Consider the following 19,297-nt stretch of genomic DNA (forward strand, 5'->3'; position numbering starts at 1 on the left):
GTGATTTGAGTGTAGTCAGTCAAGCTCAGCAGTAAGTACCCATAGTGTGGTTTCAGTACCAGCTCTATGAACTCAACCTCATATTCTAATAGTTATATTAAGATCTGTTTTCATATAATACTATAGCTATCAGCCAAGTCTCCCAAGCTCAAATTACATATTTGAGGATATTCATGAAATTTCTGTGCCTGTGTCTAGTTTTCCTAACTGTGGTTTATTGGAAATTAGTAGGCAGTTCTAATGATGACTCAGTGCTTAGCAGTATTGGCTCTGTATTACCAAGAGAAATGGTATTTTCTTCTTACTCATACAGGTCCTAAAAGTGGGACAATTTAACTTTCACATTTATGCAACTGAAGTATTTACTCACAAGGGTCTCCTTCAAACTCTTAATGGAAAGCATTATTTGAACAGTTTGACTGTTAGTGTTTTCAAAAAGTTACTTTGTACTTGAAGATAGTTAATAATCTTCCTCAAATTTACTAGTTTTGTCCCTGCTGTAATTCCAAACCCAGTAAATACTCCGAGGAGTAGCTATCCAAAGCAGTACATCAGTGACAGTAGCCTGGGACTGTTTAGTTTCTATCAGAGAATGCAGTGAATTTTCTCATTGAAACCAGCTGAGATGACATACAGATGCACTGTTGGTAGTTACCTCTCCCAGGCTGCATTTACACAGGCTTTTCCCATGTGTATTGTCACTGATGCAGCTGTTGTCTGTGTCAGTGATGGCCTATGGGTCAACGCCAGAGGGAGTTGAGACCCTTCATCCTGTTCCCCTGAACATTTAAGACACAGAACTGTGAAACAATCCAACATCAAAAATTGCTTCCCAGTGCTCTGTATGTGCAATTAAACTTTCCAGTTTAATTAAAATCCTTCTTAAAATTGTGCACGTGGCATTCCAAGAATGGTTGCACAAGATACACAATTAAAAAACCGTCTGCCTCCTAGTTTATATCCATGGATTTCAATAGCCATTGGGATCACAGAAGAAAATATGCCCACCATGCAGGACAGGTATCTACCATGACCCTCTGCAGGTACTCCCCTGGCCCTTGCTAGGATGCTGTATTAGCACAGTCTACACTCTTTCTAATGGAGGATTTTAGTCTTAACTGTATTACAAGAGTAATGTTTGTTTGTGACCAGCTTGAGTAGGCACGCCTGTCCTCTTCCTCATTGCGCAGGAACAGAGGTGGTGGGTCAGATGATTTGGTCCCATATCCACCTCTACCTGGCTGAGAAGGGTGCTGGGAAAAAGTATAAAGTAAGGGTGCATGTACAGTCGTACTTCCCCTAGATTCTGTCAAGACTCCACTGAACTAGAGTTCGTGGACTCCCAAGGCTTATGTATCTATATTTAATAGCCTTCAGTAGATTTTTTCCTTCCATTATTTCTCCTAGTCACTTTTCCAACTCATAAAATCATACCTTACACAACATCCTGCATTAAATTCATCACTTTAACTATGCAGTGTCAGAAGAAACACATTCTTGTATTTGTTTTCTCCTGCTGCTTCTGCCTTCTAATTATCATACTGGATTCAAAACCTATTCACCATCTTCTTGGCACTGTAGTTTTATAGATATGTCATATTCTGTCCCCAGTCACGTCTTTTCCAGCCAAGACTGTCCTAAACTATTTAATCATTCCGCATATAAAAGCTGGTCCATACTTTCCATTATCCTTGTTGTTGTCATTGCATATTTTCTAATTTCACTACAACCGTTACAAAATGGGCACAGTAAAACTTAAACTACTAGTTGAGATTCAGAGACACCACAGGTTCATACAGTGGAATAATATGCTCCCTTTTGTTTCTTTCTTAAATAATTCTGAGCATTCAATATACTATTTTGGATTGCTGCTTAGCATTGTGCCAGATTTTCTTCAGCATAATATAAAAATATCATTTGTAAATGGCACTAATAAGCTCAGAGCCCACCACTGTAAATGCTGTTCGGACTGGGTTTTCTCCTTGTGCCTTATTTATCTGCTGGGTTTTTTTTCCCTGTCACTCAGTAGCATGGGCTCCTTCTGCAATTCTTCAGTCAGTATTTGTCTTTAGTACCCTTAGTAGCATCATCAAATGTGGTCATCCAACTATTCTCCTTTTTCTTCATAATTTAGAAATATACTGAACTACATAAAATAAGCATTAATAATATTTTCTGCTGTAAAAACAACTATTTCTGCCTAGCCTTCTTTGTTCTGTCTTGTAACTGTTTATCCATGCAAGGACCTTCCTGCTTACCCCCTCAGATTATATCCTCTAAGAGCCTTTGAAAGGCGTGTGCTGAAGTCTCTTCTGAAGTTAAAGCAAACTATATCAGCTGGATATATTCTCTTGTCCTTGGGCTTGTTAAATACTTGAAAGAACTATTGAATTTGTGAAGAATTATTTCTGTTTACAGAAACATCATTGATTCCTTCCCAACGTGTTCATCTCTTGGGTCTGCATCACAGTTCTTCCCAATTTGGCCAGTAAAGACAAGAGGTTTCTTGGCCAGTATATTCCCTAGCTGTCTCCTGAAACTCTACAAACTGACATCAAATTAGCTACCTCCAGTTTTCTACTATCATGTTTCATGAGAGAAATTGCACATCACAATTAGAAAATGACCTATTTTATCCTTTTGCACCATCTGGTCCTGGGAATGTGTTACTGCTCACTTTAGTGTATTATACTGTAACCTCTTTACTGACAGCAATCTGAGACAGACACCCTGATATTGACTATGAAGAATGGTCGCAGTAACATGATTGCCTGAACTCCTCATCTGAGCAGCCTTGCAAAGTCTGCCTGGTTTTTCTGGTATGGCTTTATATCCTGCAAACATTCCTGCACCTGGAGAGTGCACCTCGAGCACTCCTGTCCCTTAGCAGCATCAGGCTTCCTGCTCCTTATCTGTTTATAAAGTCTTTATAAGGCAGAAAACCACAAAACCAATTCTGTGTAAACATCCAGTGAATCACTTACAGTCATCAAGAGTCCTGTTTTGCTGCTAGCATGTCATCTCTGCAAGCTCCCTGCATCAGTGATTGGTATTTTCTGGTATCTAATTTGTATTAGTTACTGACTGTGAATACCATTCTAGTATTCACACATCCCCAGGTGAGCCGTTTAGCCTGTTACTTAACCTGCTAACTTGCACCGAATTGGACAGACTGTCTCTTGCTTCAGCATGACCACTGCGCAAAAGGAGTTTTCTTGTCATTCTTGTCAGCCTCAAGATGCTCATGCACACACAAACTTGGACTGTTGTTTGGGATTTTTTTCATTACATTTATGTTTTTCAATCTGACAAAGATCTAGTTTTAAGTCTCTGTCTCCAAACAGCTCTGTTACTACTGGCTTCTCCTGTAGGTCTTCTTCCAAGCCTCCTGCCCATAGAATGGGAGTTTCTTCAGTCACCTGATGGGGAGCACAGCGGCTCATTTCCAGAGGGGCCATCAGCTTCAGCACCTTACTTGCAGAGTCAGAAAAGTAAAACAAACTCAGCCTAGTGTGCTGTAACCACAGACTAACTGACTGGGTTGCTTAGAAACAAACACAGAGGAGAACAAGTTATGACCTTTACTCCAGCTTATCTCCATCCCCCATGTCAAGGCAAACACCACTCAATTTGATGGACTTTCCATGTACTCAGCTCTGTCCTTGAGAGCTAGTTTAGCTAATGACATTATTAATTAGCTAAATGAGACCATTTGACATTTTTGTAAGCATCAATGGCAAGTTACCAATAGAAACATGGCAGCGGAGTAAGGAAGAATTGCTGTCATACTTATCTATAACGAAAAAAATTGTGATGGAAGGCATTTACACTTCATTGTGTAAATCATCCATTACATACAAGTAACACAAGCAAAAGTCAGTGTTAGAATTGGTTTTCTTGCAGTGTTCAGCCTGCTTGGAGCAATCACTATCTGTGAGTTTTTTGCCTTTTTAAGCTGTACTTCTAAGCTAAAGAAAGGTTATCAGTAGTTCGGAACTTTAAGCCCTTCAACATAGCTTGTTTAAACTAGTAGTCTATGTAATGGATATACATACCCGGCCATAAAACACATCTTCATTTCAGTCAAATAAAGAGAGCTTCAGAAATGCACCAAGTCTGTTGTATCACCGTTCAGATACCATTAACAGCAGTTTTCTACTGGCCTTAGAGGTTACTCCTGTTTCAGAGTTTACTTCTCATTTATTAAAGTGCAGTGGAAACATAAAAATTAAAGTCTCTTGAGGATGGGCAATGGTAAATATGATGTAAAATACATGGGCTATTGTAAAACTGTGCTGCTTGCAATGAAAGAGCAAGCAAATACTGAGTTCTAGGGATGGCATTAGCAACCAAAGTTGCTATAATTTGGGGGACTCCTTGTCTATGCACAGTGGCTTTAATACAGTAACAGGTCTGTGCCTTTTATATCTAATCATTTTGTCTCTGGACAGTTTCATTCCTACTAGGGAATACAAACAACATACTATAGTATATAGTGCTATGTAAATACAGATTAGCTGATAATTGGAAGGATAGATTTACTGCATCTTTGTATATTTCCAATTCCAACTGATTGAATGCAAGTGCTGCACATCTATTGGTCAAGAACGGAACAGAGCAATGGGAGCTCACTGGTGCATTAAGTCAAATGGCAGTGACGGTCTTTAGCAGAACCAACGTAAAATTAGAGAGCAGTGAATTTAGATGTTTGTGGATGTGTAGCTGGTTTTGGTCAATCTACCTGAAAATCTAAAGGGCAAAAGCATTCTGATTTGTGTTGTTCATTATTTCGAAGCATAGCTACATTGAAATAAAATCTGACCGTTTTTGATGGAGCAGGAAAGTTTGGCATCACTTGCATTTTACACAAATTATTTCTGACCTCAGGATTTATTGGATTCTAACATCAAAAAAGGTTTTATTAAAAAATTACAAAATACCATGATTGCAGCAGAATGCGTTTGGTGTGTAACTTGGTTTATAATTAATTTTCCATTATCTTCAACCCTTCTTCCTATTTTGCAAATTTGCCTTTTTTCTAGTAAAGTGCAATGAATAAATATTAACTCAAGTCACACCTAAATGCAGGTTTCACTTAAAATGTTTTCATTTTTTCCTTTCAGTTTTTAGTTTGCAACCAAGTTGATTTTTAAGGTAAGTGAAAAGGTAACTGAGAGGTGGCTTGATTTTGTGGAAAAGAAGTTATCTCAGTGGGACAAAATTTTGCAAAGTAGTTTACATTTTATTGGAGAATGATTCCAAGTGTGATTTAAAATCTTTTATAGTTAACTTTAACATTGCTGGTATGAACAGGAAGAATCTGGATTTGGAAAGCTGGTTACTGCACAGGTCTATCAAGCCTATCACATGCTAATTTAGGGAGGACTCTAGATCCTCTCCACTTTAACTATCAAAGCGAGAAAGCTAGTTACAGCACAGTGATAACTCAGTAAAATTTTGACAGTAAAGTTAAAGATTGGTTATTTCAATACTGTGGGAAAGCAATCCTATCTAGACTGAAGCCAGGATCTCCTTTCTCAATGTCTGAAGAAGCCAAAGCTAACAGTTCAGCATGTGTGCAGGACAGAACTAAAAAAATAGCCTCATTAAATAAGGAATCCATCATTCTTGAGGACACTCAACCTCCTCTGGCCAGATTTTCAATGGTGTCACCGGTAACATCCATTTCCCTTGCAGTAATAAGAAGAATGTTAATTAGTGATCTTTAATTATTTTTGTATATAAATTTTGTCTTCTTTACATTATAAACTAAGTACATTACTTATTTAAAAAGAAAGGAAATTTTTTAGCAAAGTCTGATTTATTAAAAAAAAAATAATCTTTCTGGAACAAACTAGTATTTACCTCAATGCCTTTAAAAAACAAGCTTTCTGTCACAAGCTCATGAGAAATACAGCAGAATAGAGAAAAAGGTCAAAAGGACACAGAAAGAAAGTTAATGAGGTAAGCAGAGGATATCCAGTACTTGTATGCCAGTGTAACCTAGACCTTGCCTGAGGGATGGTCCTGCCAAGACTTTTGGCCCTTATGTTGGATTCACTTGCAAAGGGTGACAGCAGTAGGGAACCCATCCCCTCAGTGCCCATGCCCGCAACCACCACTAACTTCTTGGTATCTCTGGTATCTGTGACCAAAGCCACTAGATCTAGGAGTCAGACAGGTTGAAGGGCTCTTTGCCCATGCTCCAGATGCCTTTTGGCAGTGACCCCCAGCCAATATTCACAGTTCTACTTGGAACCGTACACAAATAGATTGTGTTCAGATGCTCATATTAAAACAAGAAAACATACATAGATAAAACAACTAGACTCCAAATGCCTCATGTCTCTGAAGCAAGAGGATAGTTAGTCATTTGGTCAGAGACAGGTTTTTAACTAAAGGCCCAATTACTTAATGTCCTTTTGATGGATCTTGATTTTTCCCAAGATACGAGATTATGTTGTCATATTCTTGTAAAAAGCCCCAGCTAGCGGGACACTTTTATGAGTCAGTGTCACAGCCAAGGAAGTAAAGCTGCTACATCTCTCTGTGGGGAGGAAGGAGCAATTTTTATGCATGATTTGTATCTCCAAGGTCTAAACTTCCAGTTACTGTTCAAAGCCAGCATCATAAATCCTAGAAGTCATTAATGTCAACAGGAAAGTAACATGACTGCCTAATCACAGAGTGATGAAAGCTTCTCTGGTGAGGACAGCAGGCACCTCTTGCTCTTTACACCAGTTCCTGAATGGTAAATGTAGCCTAGCTGTTGCTAACAACAAAGATCAAAATCTGTTTTTTGAAGAATGCCAACAGGACCTATTGACTCCTCAGTTTGAGGGAGTGAATTTGAATAGGACCCGTAGAGAGTTAAAGGGACATGAGGACACGGCGCTGCATGCTGTTGGTCTCTTCACTGCCAACCATGGATTCAGGTCCCTCACCTTGGATGCTTTGGGAATATTCCTTTGAGGAAATTCATTTGGATGGAGGCTAATCTACTTGCTGGAAAGGGTAGAAACCATGCAATGGTAATGAGAACCATCTCTCTGAACAGCAGTGCCACACAGACAGATCCAGTGATGCCAGCACTGAATGGGAGCTCCTTTTACACCATACTTTGGGACTGGGACGCTGGTGAGTAAAAATGTTGGTACAGCTGTTGCATTGCCTTTCATTGTTGCAGCTCTTATCAGCTCCCAGCAGTAGCTAATAATATTTCCTTTGGAAAAATATTTCAGATTTTACTTGCTAGATGCCAATGCATACTCCAGGTCATGTTATTGCTTAGAGCATTGATGCTCCTAACACTTATGGATTGCCGAGTCTGTGTTGTCATCAGTGCTCAAGGAACTTAAACAAGAAAGCCTGACAGCAGCAGTTTCAGTGTCTTCCCTGTGCCTAAACAAAGAATATGATGCTTGCATACTCACACCGGGAGTATGGTGGAACCCTTATTTGGGACAATCTTTTACATTAAATGGGTTTTCTAACTTCTTCAGGATAAGAAACAGCTTTCACAGGTATTTAAGCGAGCATAATCAGAATCCTGTGTCTTGATTTTTGAATCCTGAAAAGTGGGTCTTGCTGTTTTGACTGGAATACATACAGACACAAGACATCATAAAAACAGTGTACAGAACAGTTTTTAATAACACTATTATAAGGGATGGCCCTCCTTCTGTGGTGACTATCAGGTTCATCATAATGACATTTAGTATGCTGAGCACTGGGAGGAGTATCAGGAGGAATGCTCAAACCAGGTTATGACCATTAGAAAGTGAAGATTTGCTTAAAAGAAAACACAGAACACTGCAGACTGATCTGGAACAAGTCTGAATCTGAACGGCAGTCAGTACACCATCAGGGCCCATCTTCTTGCCCCAGAGGGTGGGAGAGAACTGAGAAAGCATTGCAACTGTGCCTCATGTCCAGAAACTGAACACAAGGACAGGTGAAACAGCGTGGGCAGACTGCTTTCATGCAAAATGGGCATGTAGCCTACCTCAGGATCCACACTGATGTATTCAAATGAGATGTTTGATTAAAGCAGGCTCTTCTTTAATTACACATAATTACCCTTTTGAGTCAGGCAGACACTTGCAGAGCTAGGCTTACATGCCAATGCTAACTGCAAACTTCCCAAGACACATAAGTCAGTTTATTTCTGACCACAGCTGTTTTCTGATTTGTTAGCTGCCAAACACACAGTGTAAGCAAAATGGGTGAAATCTGTTTTTTTTTCTACCAAGGGACAACCCATATTTCACACTTTATGTTAACTCACATTATAGAGATACTGAATGACATGAATAAGAAGGTGAAGCATAAGATGTACATCAGGAATTTGTGTTTCAAGCTTTTGCTTTGACTCTAAAAGCATTTAAAAATATTAGCTAAGCAACACCACACACTGTGTATGCACATCAAAGTTGCAGTGGAAAAATCATATTACTACAGTACACCCATTGGATGATCCTTCATATATGCATGCTCATGCCCTGGCTGTGCAGGCAGTCAAACATTTGATTTGGAGATTTTTAATCTTGCAGGAAAAGAGGCTATCCATCACCCCTTCTTCATCTGTGTACAACATTCACAGTATAGATAGTACCTAATGCTGTACCTGCCAACAGTGCCCCTCAACCACAAGATTGAGCCAAGAGAGTTTCTGCTTCTGATGCGCAAGCTGTTCATCCTTTGAGAGTTTTACAGACATATGATTCATTTGGCTTCCTTTTTCCCTTGCTGATGCCTTTTCCTCCTCATTGATCCCTTTTTCTCCAGCTATCACCTCCCAAATCCTATTCTCTCCTCACTCCTTGAAAACTTGGTTCAAGTTTTTAACTCCTGCAATGGCATAATCTCATCGACAAAGATGATGTTAGTTATCACCTCAAAGAAAAGCATATCCTCAGGAAATGTCTAATTTGCCTAATTTACCTAATTCAAGGTAAAAGCAACTCCAGCTCACAGAGTAGACATCACTCAATCCTGATTCCTTCTTTCACCAGAAAAGACAGTTTCCCGATCAGGGTAAGCATAAAGCCAAGAGGTAAAGTTCTGTGAAGTATCCCAAAAGTAGTAACTTTACCATCACCACTTTTCTCCTCACAATTAGCCCTGAGCCCATGGCAAAAGCTTCAAGAAGAATCCCAGCTTCAGTATCAGTATGACTGATAAAAGTTTGCACAGGCTGAGGAAGAGTAAAGGCATAGATCATCTGCTTCAGCCCATTAAACAGCTGGGTTCCTTCAACAATCAACTCCTTCATGCTGGTCCAGGGACTGCCTTCTACATCTGCCCTGAACCAGGTACTTTGTGCAGGTTAAGTGCTCCAGACTTGTCATTAAATCTGGCACCCAAGATGATCTTAATATGGATTTTGGCCAAGCTCAGGAAGTCTGTCACACAGCTTTTCAACAACCCTCCTCCTGTTTAAAGCCAGGGAGGCCCATCCATTCTCTCTAAGACAAGCTCTCTCTCTTCAGTCCTGTGAGTTAAGGGGAAGCCTCAGCCTTACAAGAATGTTCTCACCAGCTTCACTGCTCTTATACTGCATGATACCACCAAAACCACTTATGATGCCCAGCTTCTACCTAGATGCCTCCTCTTGGCACAGAGGTCTTCTCTGATTTTCATCTGGTCCTCTTAGCAGAGGATTTGCACATTCACCACTTTCAACATTCCTGCTTATCTTCCCTGTACAGGAATATTATCATCAGATGTCCAACTTCATGAGCTTAAGCTTCTGCAGAATCCTTCTGCTTCTCCCAGTCTAAGTACTCACCAAAATATTTCTTATCTCTATCCCATAGGCACAGAAAGGACATTGCCTGCTGGTACCCCCTTTATAAATTGTTTTCATTATGTTATTCCCAGCTCTGCTGGGTGGGGTAAATATGCCCAGTTATCTGCAAACATCTACTGCTATCTTAACCGATGCCTTGTCAGAACCTATTTTTTTCTTTTCACACCTAACTCGAAATTTACTTGTGTGACAGCTTCAGAGAAGCCCTGATGACCTCACAAACAGGCTGTCATAGTATGTAAGAAATTGGAGGCATTAAAAGAGGAACTGTACTCTTTCTCCACTTCTGTTTAAGATCATGAACCACTAACAGTCTTCTAGCCTATTATATTCCCTTAGAATTCAGGTAACTTAAGATATCCTTGGATAGTCTCTTTGCTGACAGGTTTTCTCATGCAACAGCTGGGGTGAATTGAGGGAGCTTGATTCAGTTGCATAGATAAAGCTATTTAGTGGCATTTGAGATGTCATAAGGGTATCCCAGAAACCTCTGGAAGTAGTGAAATATGACACAGGACCTATGGGAGACCCATGCCCTTCTGGATTGGCAGGTGAAGCAATGAAGAATATCTGTGGGCATTTTTATGTCCATATTCAGCTAATAGAATTGGTTGTGAAGTCACACTTTCCATGGACAGCATTGTTCAAGACTGATAAGATCTCAAAACTTTAAGTTCTTAAAGGGACCATTTGCTCTTTGGTCACCACCCCTGTGATGACTAAGCTAGTGTTTGAACCGCATGCTTTCATCATATGGAAGCCAATCACCAGCTCTAACTGCACTTCCCTCTCCATTACCCTTTGCCTTTTGATAATCCTCTGCCCAAAGATGCACATCAAGAGTGTCTTATCTTTCTACCCCTTATGGCTCCCCCAAGTCTAGGGTCCCTCCTGTTACAACTGGCAGGAGGCGGTTTCTCTCATAGCCTGAAACCCAGTAATTCCTCAGGGAGAGGAAGGGGTTTATGGTGCCTTTTTGATGCTTAAAAAAAAAAAAAAAGAGATCAGTCAGAACAAGTCACTGCCTTAGCTGTAATCCAACCCTGGCTGCAGAGGGGAGATTGGCTTGCCTTTCTTATTTATTTTCACTGTGTAATCACCCCTCTCATGAAGAGTACCTTCCATTTGCAGCAGATGAAGATCAGTATCATTACCAGGCACTGTCCATTGGATTACTGCAGCTCCAGGATATTTGCCTGGCTGTGGAAAGTGACTAAGGATTCTCACTCTATGGCCAGAAAGTCTGTTAATTAAGGAGGCTTTCCTGATCAAGTTCTGACTATCCCTTAGACATGGAGGCTCATATTAATATCTACATCAGGGACAGTCCAAGTTTCTTTCCAATTGTGTCTCAACCCGATGAATGTTTGTATGGAGCATCATTCTATGCAAAACCTCCTTCAGTGACAGACACCTCCAGCAGGAGTTTATGTGCTTACTTACTGTCATTTTACAGCCCTGAACCTTGCACTTGCTCAAGACCTTTCCTGTGATGCTAGCTACTCTAAAATGAGTAACTCTTCAGTCTTGCTTGGATATAATGCTTTGTAATGAGGAACACATTAGCAGATGTTTTGAAGAAACAGGAAAAGAAGGGCAGATGCTGCATCTGGAAGCAATGGCCTGCATGAGAGGCCAAGTAACACGCTGTGTTTGGAGGAGGAATGTCTGCTGGCAGGTAATGGGGCTTGGACAGACCAAGAGGCAGACATCATCTGTGGCTCTGAGCACATCCCAAAACATCCCAGGAAGCTTGTCCTGGCAAGTAACTGGTTTTTCACATATGAAATAAAGACTGGTTATAGTTTTTATTAGTACTAATAGCTTTATTACTCTTTTTATGTAAAAACAAATGCCAGGTATACCAATGAGGCATTTCCTACTAGTAAATAATCTTTTTTATCAGTTTCATTCTATTAACAATCCAAGGTTATACTGACACAAAACACATTTGCCATCTTACAACTGTTTAGAAACTAAAGCTCAATATAGGAGTCAGCTGTGTGGCTGGTAAGTAGGTCATCTGGTGGGAACAGATGTGCTCTTTCATCCGCACTGCTTGCCAGTTGTCTTTGACTTATAATGCCCTAAATGTCCTACTCTGCCTATCTAAGAGGGAGAGTGTGGTGACACAAAGGGGCTAGAAATTCTTCACTGCCTATTCTTCAAGAGTATCCTTAACCTGGAATTCATTTTCCACCCTTTTACCATAAATAATCCTGATGCCCTGGCTGATCTGTTCTTCCAGACTTAGAAAAGGGATAAAGGCAAGGGGATCTGGCTAACAATAATTTGAATATCATTTAGGTTTGCCTGTGGTATTGGCTTCTAGACCAAATATTTATTTCTTGAGGCTAAGACTCTTTGTTTAGCAGTTTAAATTTATCACAGAGCAGTTAGTACCAAGGATTGGCAGAAAGGTGCCTTTTTGCGTGTTCCTAAATACATAGAATGAAAAACTCAATATTCTTTTAAACAAATGCAGCATGAAAACAAACATCTTGATCAGCTGTGCACATTTGTAGTGACATAATTTAGGATCTCAGAGCCAGACATACCTGCTTTCAGTGTAGAAACACATTTAAAACTAATAAAGTTATGATTTCCTCAGTTTTGTGGGACTCATTCTTAAGGCTTAATAGGCTCCACTTAATTCTTGCATTTATATTTATATTTTATTTATATACATGTTCAGGATACAGGAAAAATGAGAGAAAGAAAGAAAATGTTGTTTAGGGACACTCACATCCTCTCACCTCCTTCAAGTTTAACCTGTATTTGCTTACAACATTAAGGCTAGCAGAAAATGTCTAGGACTTCAGCAGAGACAGAACATATTTCCTTCTTCTTCAATTTCTATAGCAAACGAGGAATGACCAGTGATGGCCTTGGGCAATGCAGTTAAAGGGTGGCAATTCCTAATTTACAGACACACAGTGCAGTGCAGTTACACCTTCTCTAAAGAAAAGTGAAGTCCAGCATGCAGTCCCAACAGGATCACTGCAAAGCCCTTCTCAACTAGCTGATGTGAGAAAAAAGAGCTACATATCCCCTTTCCAAGCATTACCGGATAAAGGATGGCTAACTCTTAATGCACGCACAAAACCAGGAGCCTGTCATTTCTCCTTAAGTGCATGCAAGGCTGTTTACAGTTTTGTACCCAAATCAAAGGTTTCTTACTTCACACATTCTGCAAACTTTTCAACTAAAGCAGGCAAAAAAGAGGAAAACATTTATTCCTGCATGTATTAACCAAAAGGGAATAAACAGAAGCTGCTGCTTCTTCAAAAAAAAACCACCAACCCAAAACCAAACTAAAACCTTATATCTGCTTTATGGGTAGAAAACTACAGCTACTTTCAAACACAAGGGTGATTTTTGAAGAAATGCATCCAGTAAGTTGATTTTGATCCCCTGAAGTCATGTGTCTGATAAACAGCAGGATGGACATATGCAAAATAAAGTCAAATATCTGCTTACATATCTTCTGTATCACATTCTTACAACTGTTTAAATTTTACCACATTTTAATTGCAGTACTGAAGGAAGTATGAGAGGACCGTTGGCAAAGCGTAACTGGGACCTTGATGTATATATGAAAGTGTATAAATTAATTAGTATTCTTCAAACACTACTGGACAGTGATAGCTCTCTGAATTCTGCAACTAAAGGGAAATACAGTAACTGCATACATACATTTATAAGCATCCCTATATCACACATCAACACAAACAGCTTTTATATAACAAAGTGCAATGTGACAGTAGGATATGGCCCTTTGCTACCAACTCAGATATCACTTTGCATTGTTATTGTACAGAGGTTTCAGCTCTTAGACATAAGCCTCTATTGTTTTTCCACTGTAACTGGAGGTACGTAAGATAAAGCAGAATGGGAATATTGCTTTTAAAAAAAAACAAGACAAAATTTTCTGTCCAGTTGGCAACAACTCTAAATGACAACAAACGTGCAAGGCATCCAGTATTGGGTTTAGCTCCATTGTTGATACTTAGTTCTCCAGAAATGGAAAAAGATTCAAGAGTCTGGCTATAGGACAAACTCTATACAAAATGAGTTTAAATAGGATGAGATCACTTTGTTCTCCCCTTTACTGGCTGCTGGTGTTACTGTCAGCAGAGGAGCTGAAAGGCACAGAACTCAGTTAAGCACCAAAAATCTTACCTCTACCTGCACCTGGATGTCTTCAGGTTTGTCTTCAACAAATGAAGATTTCCGAGTCTGCCCTCGCCTGTGGCCAAACTTGCATTTGTTCCTCAGGACTTGCTCATCATCTTCAATGGGTCTCCGCACATATTTGAAACGATCTTTAAGGGCCCGTTTCCATAACAACTGCAGGGGGGGTGGAAAAAAAATCTGTCATTACCAGTATCTCTCAAGAATTTGCCCCATTCCTAAAGCAGGTCACTTTATTTTATCTAACTCTACTTAGACTTGCCTTGCTTGCCACTAAGCAGAAAAAAAGACTCATAGAGGGGCATCAGCATACTGGTGACTTCAGGACTGAAGGAAACACAAGTACCTGTGGTATATGACTCTGGCAACTGAACAATGGAGCTACTGGCACCATCATGGTTCATTAAGGATGACAGTAATTGAACCTAAGGGCTAGATTTATCCAGTATAACCAGGGCTGTCAGTGAAACCACAGTTTTCTTTCCTTTACTCAGCTCTTATTTTAGGATGCTCCATTCATGACATCAGGTCATTACACCACACAGTGAATCAGATCAGCTCACTGATGCCACAGAAAACTAACAGGGTTTTTTTGAGTGTATTATTTTTCTCTTGCCTCTGACAGCATCTGACTGGTTGTGCAGTTGTATGATTGTATCTAACACAAGGTAGCAGGAAAGACACAGTGGGATGCTTCCTTTTTCAGGGAGACTACAGTTATGCTGGATCAAGTATATTATTAAACTGAACTCAAAATTGATGAATTAAGAGGATCATTTAAGTAAGTCCTAGTGTTTGTAAGACTCCTCAAGACATGTAAATTGCAACTTAAAGGCAGTTCTGCACTGCAAGAGGATGCAGTCCCCGTTTAATGGAGCCATTCATCACTCCTTGGCAGCCAAAGATGGAGTTTATGTTGTCCCACTATTTCTATCACATTTGCGTCTTTTTTTCACTTGAGTACGAAAAAGTCACTTCTGAAAATTGGATGGACAGCAACTTCTTCATGCGTCCTTAAAGACGGACAGCTGTTTACCTGAAGTCCCTGGCTGGATGTCCTGTGGCAGGACCCAGCCATGCTAACTATGACACGTGGGGAAGCAATTACTAGGGCTGTTAAACACATCTGCAGCCAAAACCTGCAGTTGTGAATATAGAAAATGTTTTGTCAAATCCTCAAAAGCAGCTGCTTATTCCAGTTATTGAGGCATTTTCAACAGCCAGAGGGAACAAAAATTAGGCAGAAAAGTGACTGTAATTGACAGAACGTAGCAAGAGAGATTCAAATAGCTGTTACTTCATTTTCTAAAATTGTCTCCTGTACTACACTCACTTAATACTAAAGCCTGTACTCACTGACATACTAAAACACAATATAAACTGAAGAAGGATTACCCCAAATTCCTTACCAAAATGGTGTCCTTTATTAATCAAGGTCATATGACTTTAAGGGTTAACTTTGGTGTAAACCAGAATTCAGTAAAAATAGACTAAATTGTATCTTTCTTTGCAGCAAGTCTGACATGCCTTTCTTGCCCATGAGATACAGATGGGAGAGTCTCTCAAGAGATTGTAGTGAAGGCAGTGTGACCTTGACTTTCTCCTGCTGAACATCCTGCTCTCACCTCCCTAGGGTACTAGTTGACTTACAGGCCTTCAGAATCCTAAAAGGCCTCTATTAATGGTAAAAAAGGATAGTGGAAGAGCTATGAGAATACAACAATACAGCTTCCTGAGCAGACCTGGCCAACCAGGGCAGGTGTGTCCTTCCTCGGGGGACACTTGCTGCCACCCACCCACCCACCTATGGATCCTTACAGAAGTAGCCTCTCACTGCCAGTCACAATTGAACATCTGAGAACTGGAAAGCAAGCAAACCCTAGTTTCTAGTATGTAAACTTCAGATGTAGGATTGTGCCACAACAGGAGTCACTTTGTCACCAACCTAAACATAACGATTAGGAATAGAGGGCAACTGCTCACCCAGTCTTCTCACGAGACATTTACGACATCCCTTTGAGTATTACACCCCAGTATCATTTTCAGAAGCAGTAAAGTGACTTCATGCCTTGAAAATCCCATTTACTCTCTGCCTGAACCAGTAAGGTTCCTAAATACATTTTTCTGTTCCTATGTATTTACATTTTGATGCAAATACCCCAAAGTTATATGCCTAACAAAATGTATTTGGAACATTATTATTTTAAGGCTGTTAAGAAACAAGCAAACAAAACCCTTAGCTTAATACTTTTCTGAAGTGTTCAACAGATGTCAAAATATTTTAAAACATGATCATCCCAGAATATATTATCAGTCAACAATTTAAATATCCCCTTAGTTGAGTTTTGTGCCGTTTCTTTCTTCTGAAAACCTTTGTTTAGCTAGAAGACGTTTTTGCTTATTCTTCCACATGAAAAAACATGCTGACACCTATACAGAGCTTTAAATATCCCTCAAAGTTCAAAACATTCAGCTTTCATCCTCCTGTTCTCAGATAAATTAAGAGTTTTAACTAAATCTATTTCTGTAATAGGATTCTCATAAGCTTAGCCAAGTCCCTTCTCACATACCTATTTCATGAATGAGACTGCAAGCACATACACTTATATGGTTTCCCTAGTGGGTAATGGATCTTCTAAAAAGGATGCTTTCATTACCACTTTTGAGCTGATAACTTTATTTACTATTAATTCCTCCCCCCAAAAAAGCCCAAACCACCCCAGGAAGGTTTACAATGCTTGTAAGGGAGCAGAAGGATTAGTCTGTGTCTATCTGACATAGGAGGGAAAGGATTACACGCAGATTAAAAGCAGTAATTTACTAGCAAATAATCATTTTGTGCGCAGCAGTTACATAAATCAGGCATGTCAGCACTGGGATCCCAGGCTACACCGGCATCACAGCAGTGCTCAGCAGCCCTGAGCTCCGGGGAGCCTCTTACGCAAAGCCCACTGGCAAGTGGTGCAGATGAGAGAGCCCTCTCTTTGCTTCCTCATGTAAGGTTTTCTTGAAACCATACAATTTTCAACACGTTGGCTGAAATTAAATAAAATAAGGCCGGTGACTCTTTCCATATGGTTGGTTGCTTGTAACCCTTGTAAAAGGAAGAAATACAAATAGAATTATATCTTGCAAGCAGTCAAGAAAGAGTGTCATGTCAACTTTCTTTTGACTGCTGTGTCTACGACCTTGGCTTTTTCTATATAATCTATTTGTGTGTAACCACTTACAAATCTTGCATTGGCTGCATTATAAATCTGAAATCTAATAATCTACTTAATTATTAAATGGACATTAATTGTTTTTTTAATGTTATATCTGTTAGTTCAGGATAACACTATTCTTTAAGTAGAAAGAAATATCATGAGAAAAATTCCTTAGGTAATAACTTTAAAGAACTTTTTTCCAAAAGCTAATCTTGGAACAGGGCAAGAAAATTAAATTCATTCTAAGTGCTCCATAGACCTCTTAAAAGAGTTTTGCCTTTAGTATAAAATGATGGGTTTTTATGATTTAGAATTTTGGAGAATTTTTCATAATTCCTTCTTCTAGATTGACCTAGTAACTAACCATTTTTTAAATTCATACTACGTAAGTAGCTTATTTGTAATTTTATTTGTAAACTTATTCATTTAGGATCATTATAATCATCCTGACTATATTGCATTGGATATACTTTGTAAAAGGGCTGATGGCACAGAAGCATATTTTTTCCTACTGCAAAATTAAATGGGAAACCTTTTAACCAAGAAAATAGAATTATAAATTTACTTTACTATTAAATCTTAAAACAGTAAACCTTTAATGACTTCTTATTGCAGCAGTATGAGATTGAAACTATTAGACTAAGTTTCTACATAATGCACACACTGTTTACTTGTTTAAAATAGTTTGAAGTTGTGAATAAATACATTATTTAAAAAAAAAAAAAAAAACAACCAAAAAACAAACCAAAAAACGTTTAAAGTTTTGCAACTAAATTTTTTCCTGTCACGAAAATAGTGGTGTGATATTAGGCGCTCTTTGGTTTGGTTTTTGTTGTTGTTCCTCTATGTTTTCCAGCAGATCTTTCCCCTTTCCAATTTTCCAAACCTTTCATTCCTGTGAAAATGTTGCAACAAAAGTGCTGACATTTCCAATTCAGAGCTTCTCCAAGTTTTTCATTACACCAAGTTCTTTATGTTCTGATTTTCTGTTTGTGGTCAGAAGAAAAATCTAATTCTGGAATGTCGAGATCTCCCATGGGATGAGCTTTCCTTTTTCTCAGCCAGCATGCCCCATGGGCTGCCCCTGCCCACCCACGCCCACACACACAGGGGTGCATACTGGCCACGGAGGAACCCAGAACAGTTTCTACTGCATCTTTCCAGCAGCCAAGACACATCTATTTATGATGATGGGCTCCAAACCATAAGACTCATGAGTTAAAAATAAAATCACACCACCGACAGTCCTTCTCAGGGCATCTCATTAAGAACTACTACAGCTTCTGCAGACCCCATCAGACATTGCTGTGGCTGCTCCCCCACCCCAATGGGTAAGCAATTGCTTTCCTTTTAAGCATTAGAGTTGAACTGAATCTAGGAACTGAGACATAGCACAGCAATAAATAAAGAACAATAAATTAATATCGTTTGCAATACAGTGGGATAGAGTATTTTGTGTGGCAGAAAGTAAAACACCAATGGCAGAAGTGAGCTCCAGCAATCCAGAGAGAATCAGGACTCTAGTACTCCAAACTATGTTCAACACTTTTGTTTTTTGAAATGTACAATTATTTATTTTTCCTGTAATTTTGACAAGAAATTAAAAGTCCAAATACTTGAAAACATTTTTGCTGGGATTCTAAAACTCAGATAACTTTATTAATCAGTCCTGGAAACCATTATTCTCAGAGACTTGCCCAGCTGAATTGCCATGTTTGGTGTGTCCCTTTCTCCAGCCTGACAACAAACTGAAAGGAGGGGGTTATCTATCAGACACAGACATCTGTTCACAGCTGGTCACTCGAGACTCCCTTTGGAGTCCACAGAAAGAGACAAGAACTTCCATAGTGTTATTCCTCTCTTCCCAATGCAGACACCAAAAATACATTATATGAACTGCATCTCCAGAAGTTTATATATATGTTATTTAATAATTAAGGTAACCAATTTCCCATTTTTGCTTAAAATACTACTCTACTGTCACAGTTTTCCTTCTCTATATTTAGCTATCAGTCCCCAAATTATGAACTTTCTGCTTTACCTCTGAATTTTTGATGACTTTTCTTAAATACTTCCAATATACTAT

At 39.3% G+C, this 19,297-nt stretch overlaps 1 protein-coding gene across 2 annotated transcripts in view; it reads right to left on the reverse strand.

Annotated features, from left to right (window-relative positions):
- The window catches only part of SAMD3 (sterile alpha motif domain containing 3), a 42,059-nt gene that overhangs the window by 3,216 nt on the left and 19,546 nt on the right, over positions 1-19,297 (reverse strand). For both annotated transcript variants that reach the window (XM_074923965.1, XM_074923956.1), the window contains one exon: positions 13,994-14,161. In XM_074923965.1, coding sequence (XP_074780066.1) covers positions 13,994-14,161 — 168 coding nt within the window. The remainder of the gene's footprint in view (positions 1-13,993; positions 14,162-19,297) is intronic.

The sequence above is a fragment of the Athene noctua genome, chromosome 1 (genome assembly GCF_965140245.1).
Source record: "Athene noctua chromosome 1, bAthNoc1.hap1.1, whole genome shotgun sequence".
NCBI classification, from domain to species: Eukaryota; Metazoa; Chordata; class Aves; order Strigiformes; family Strigidae; genus Athene; species Athene noctua.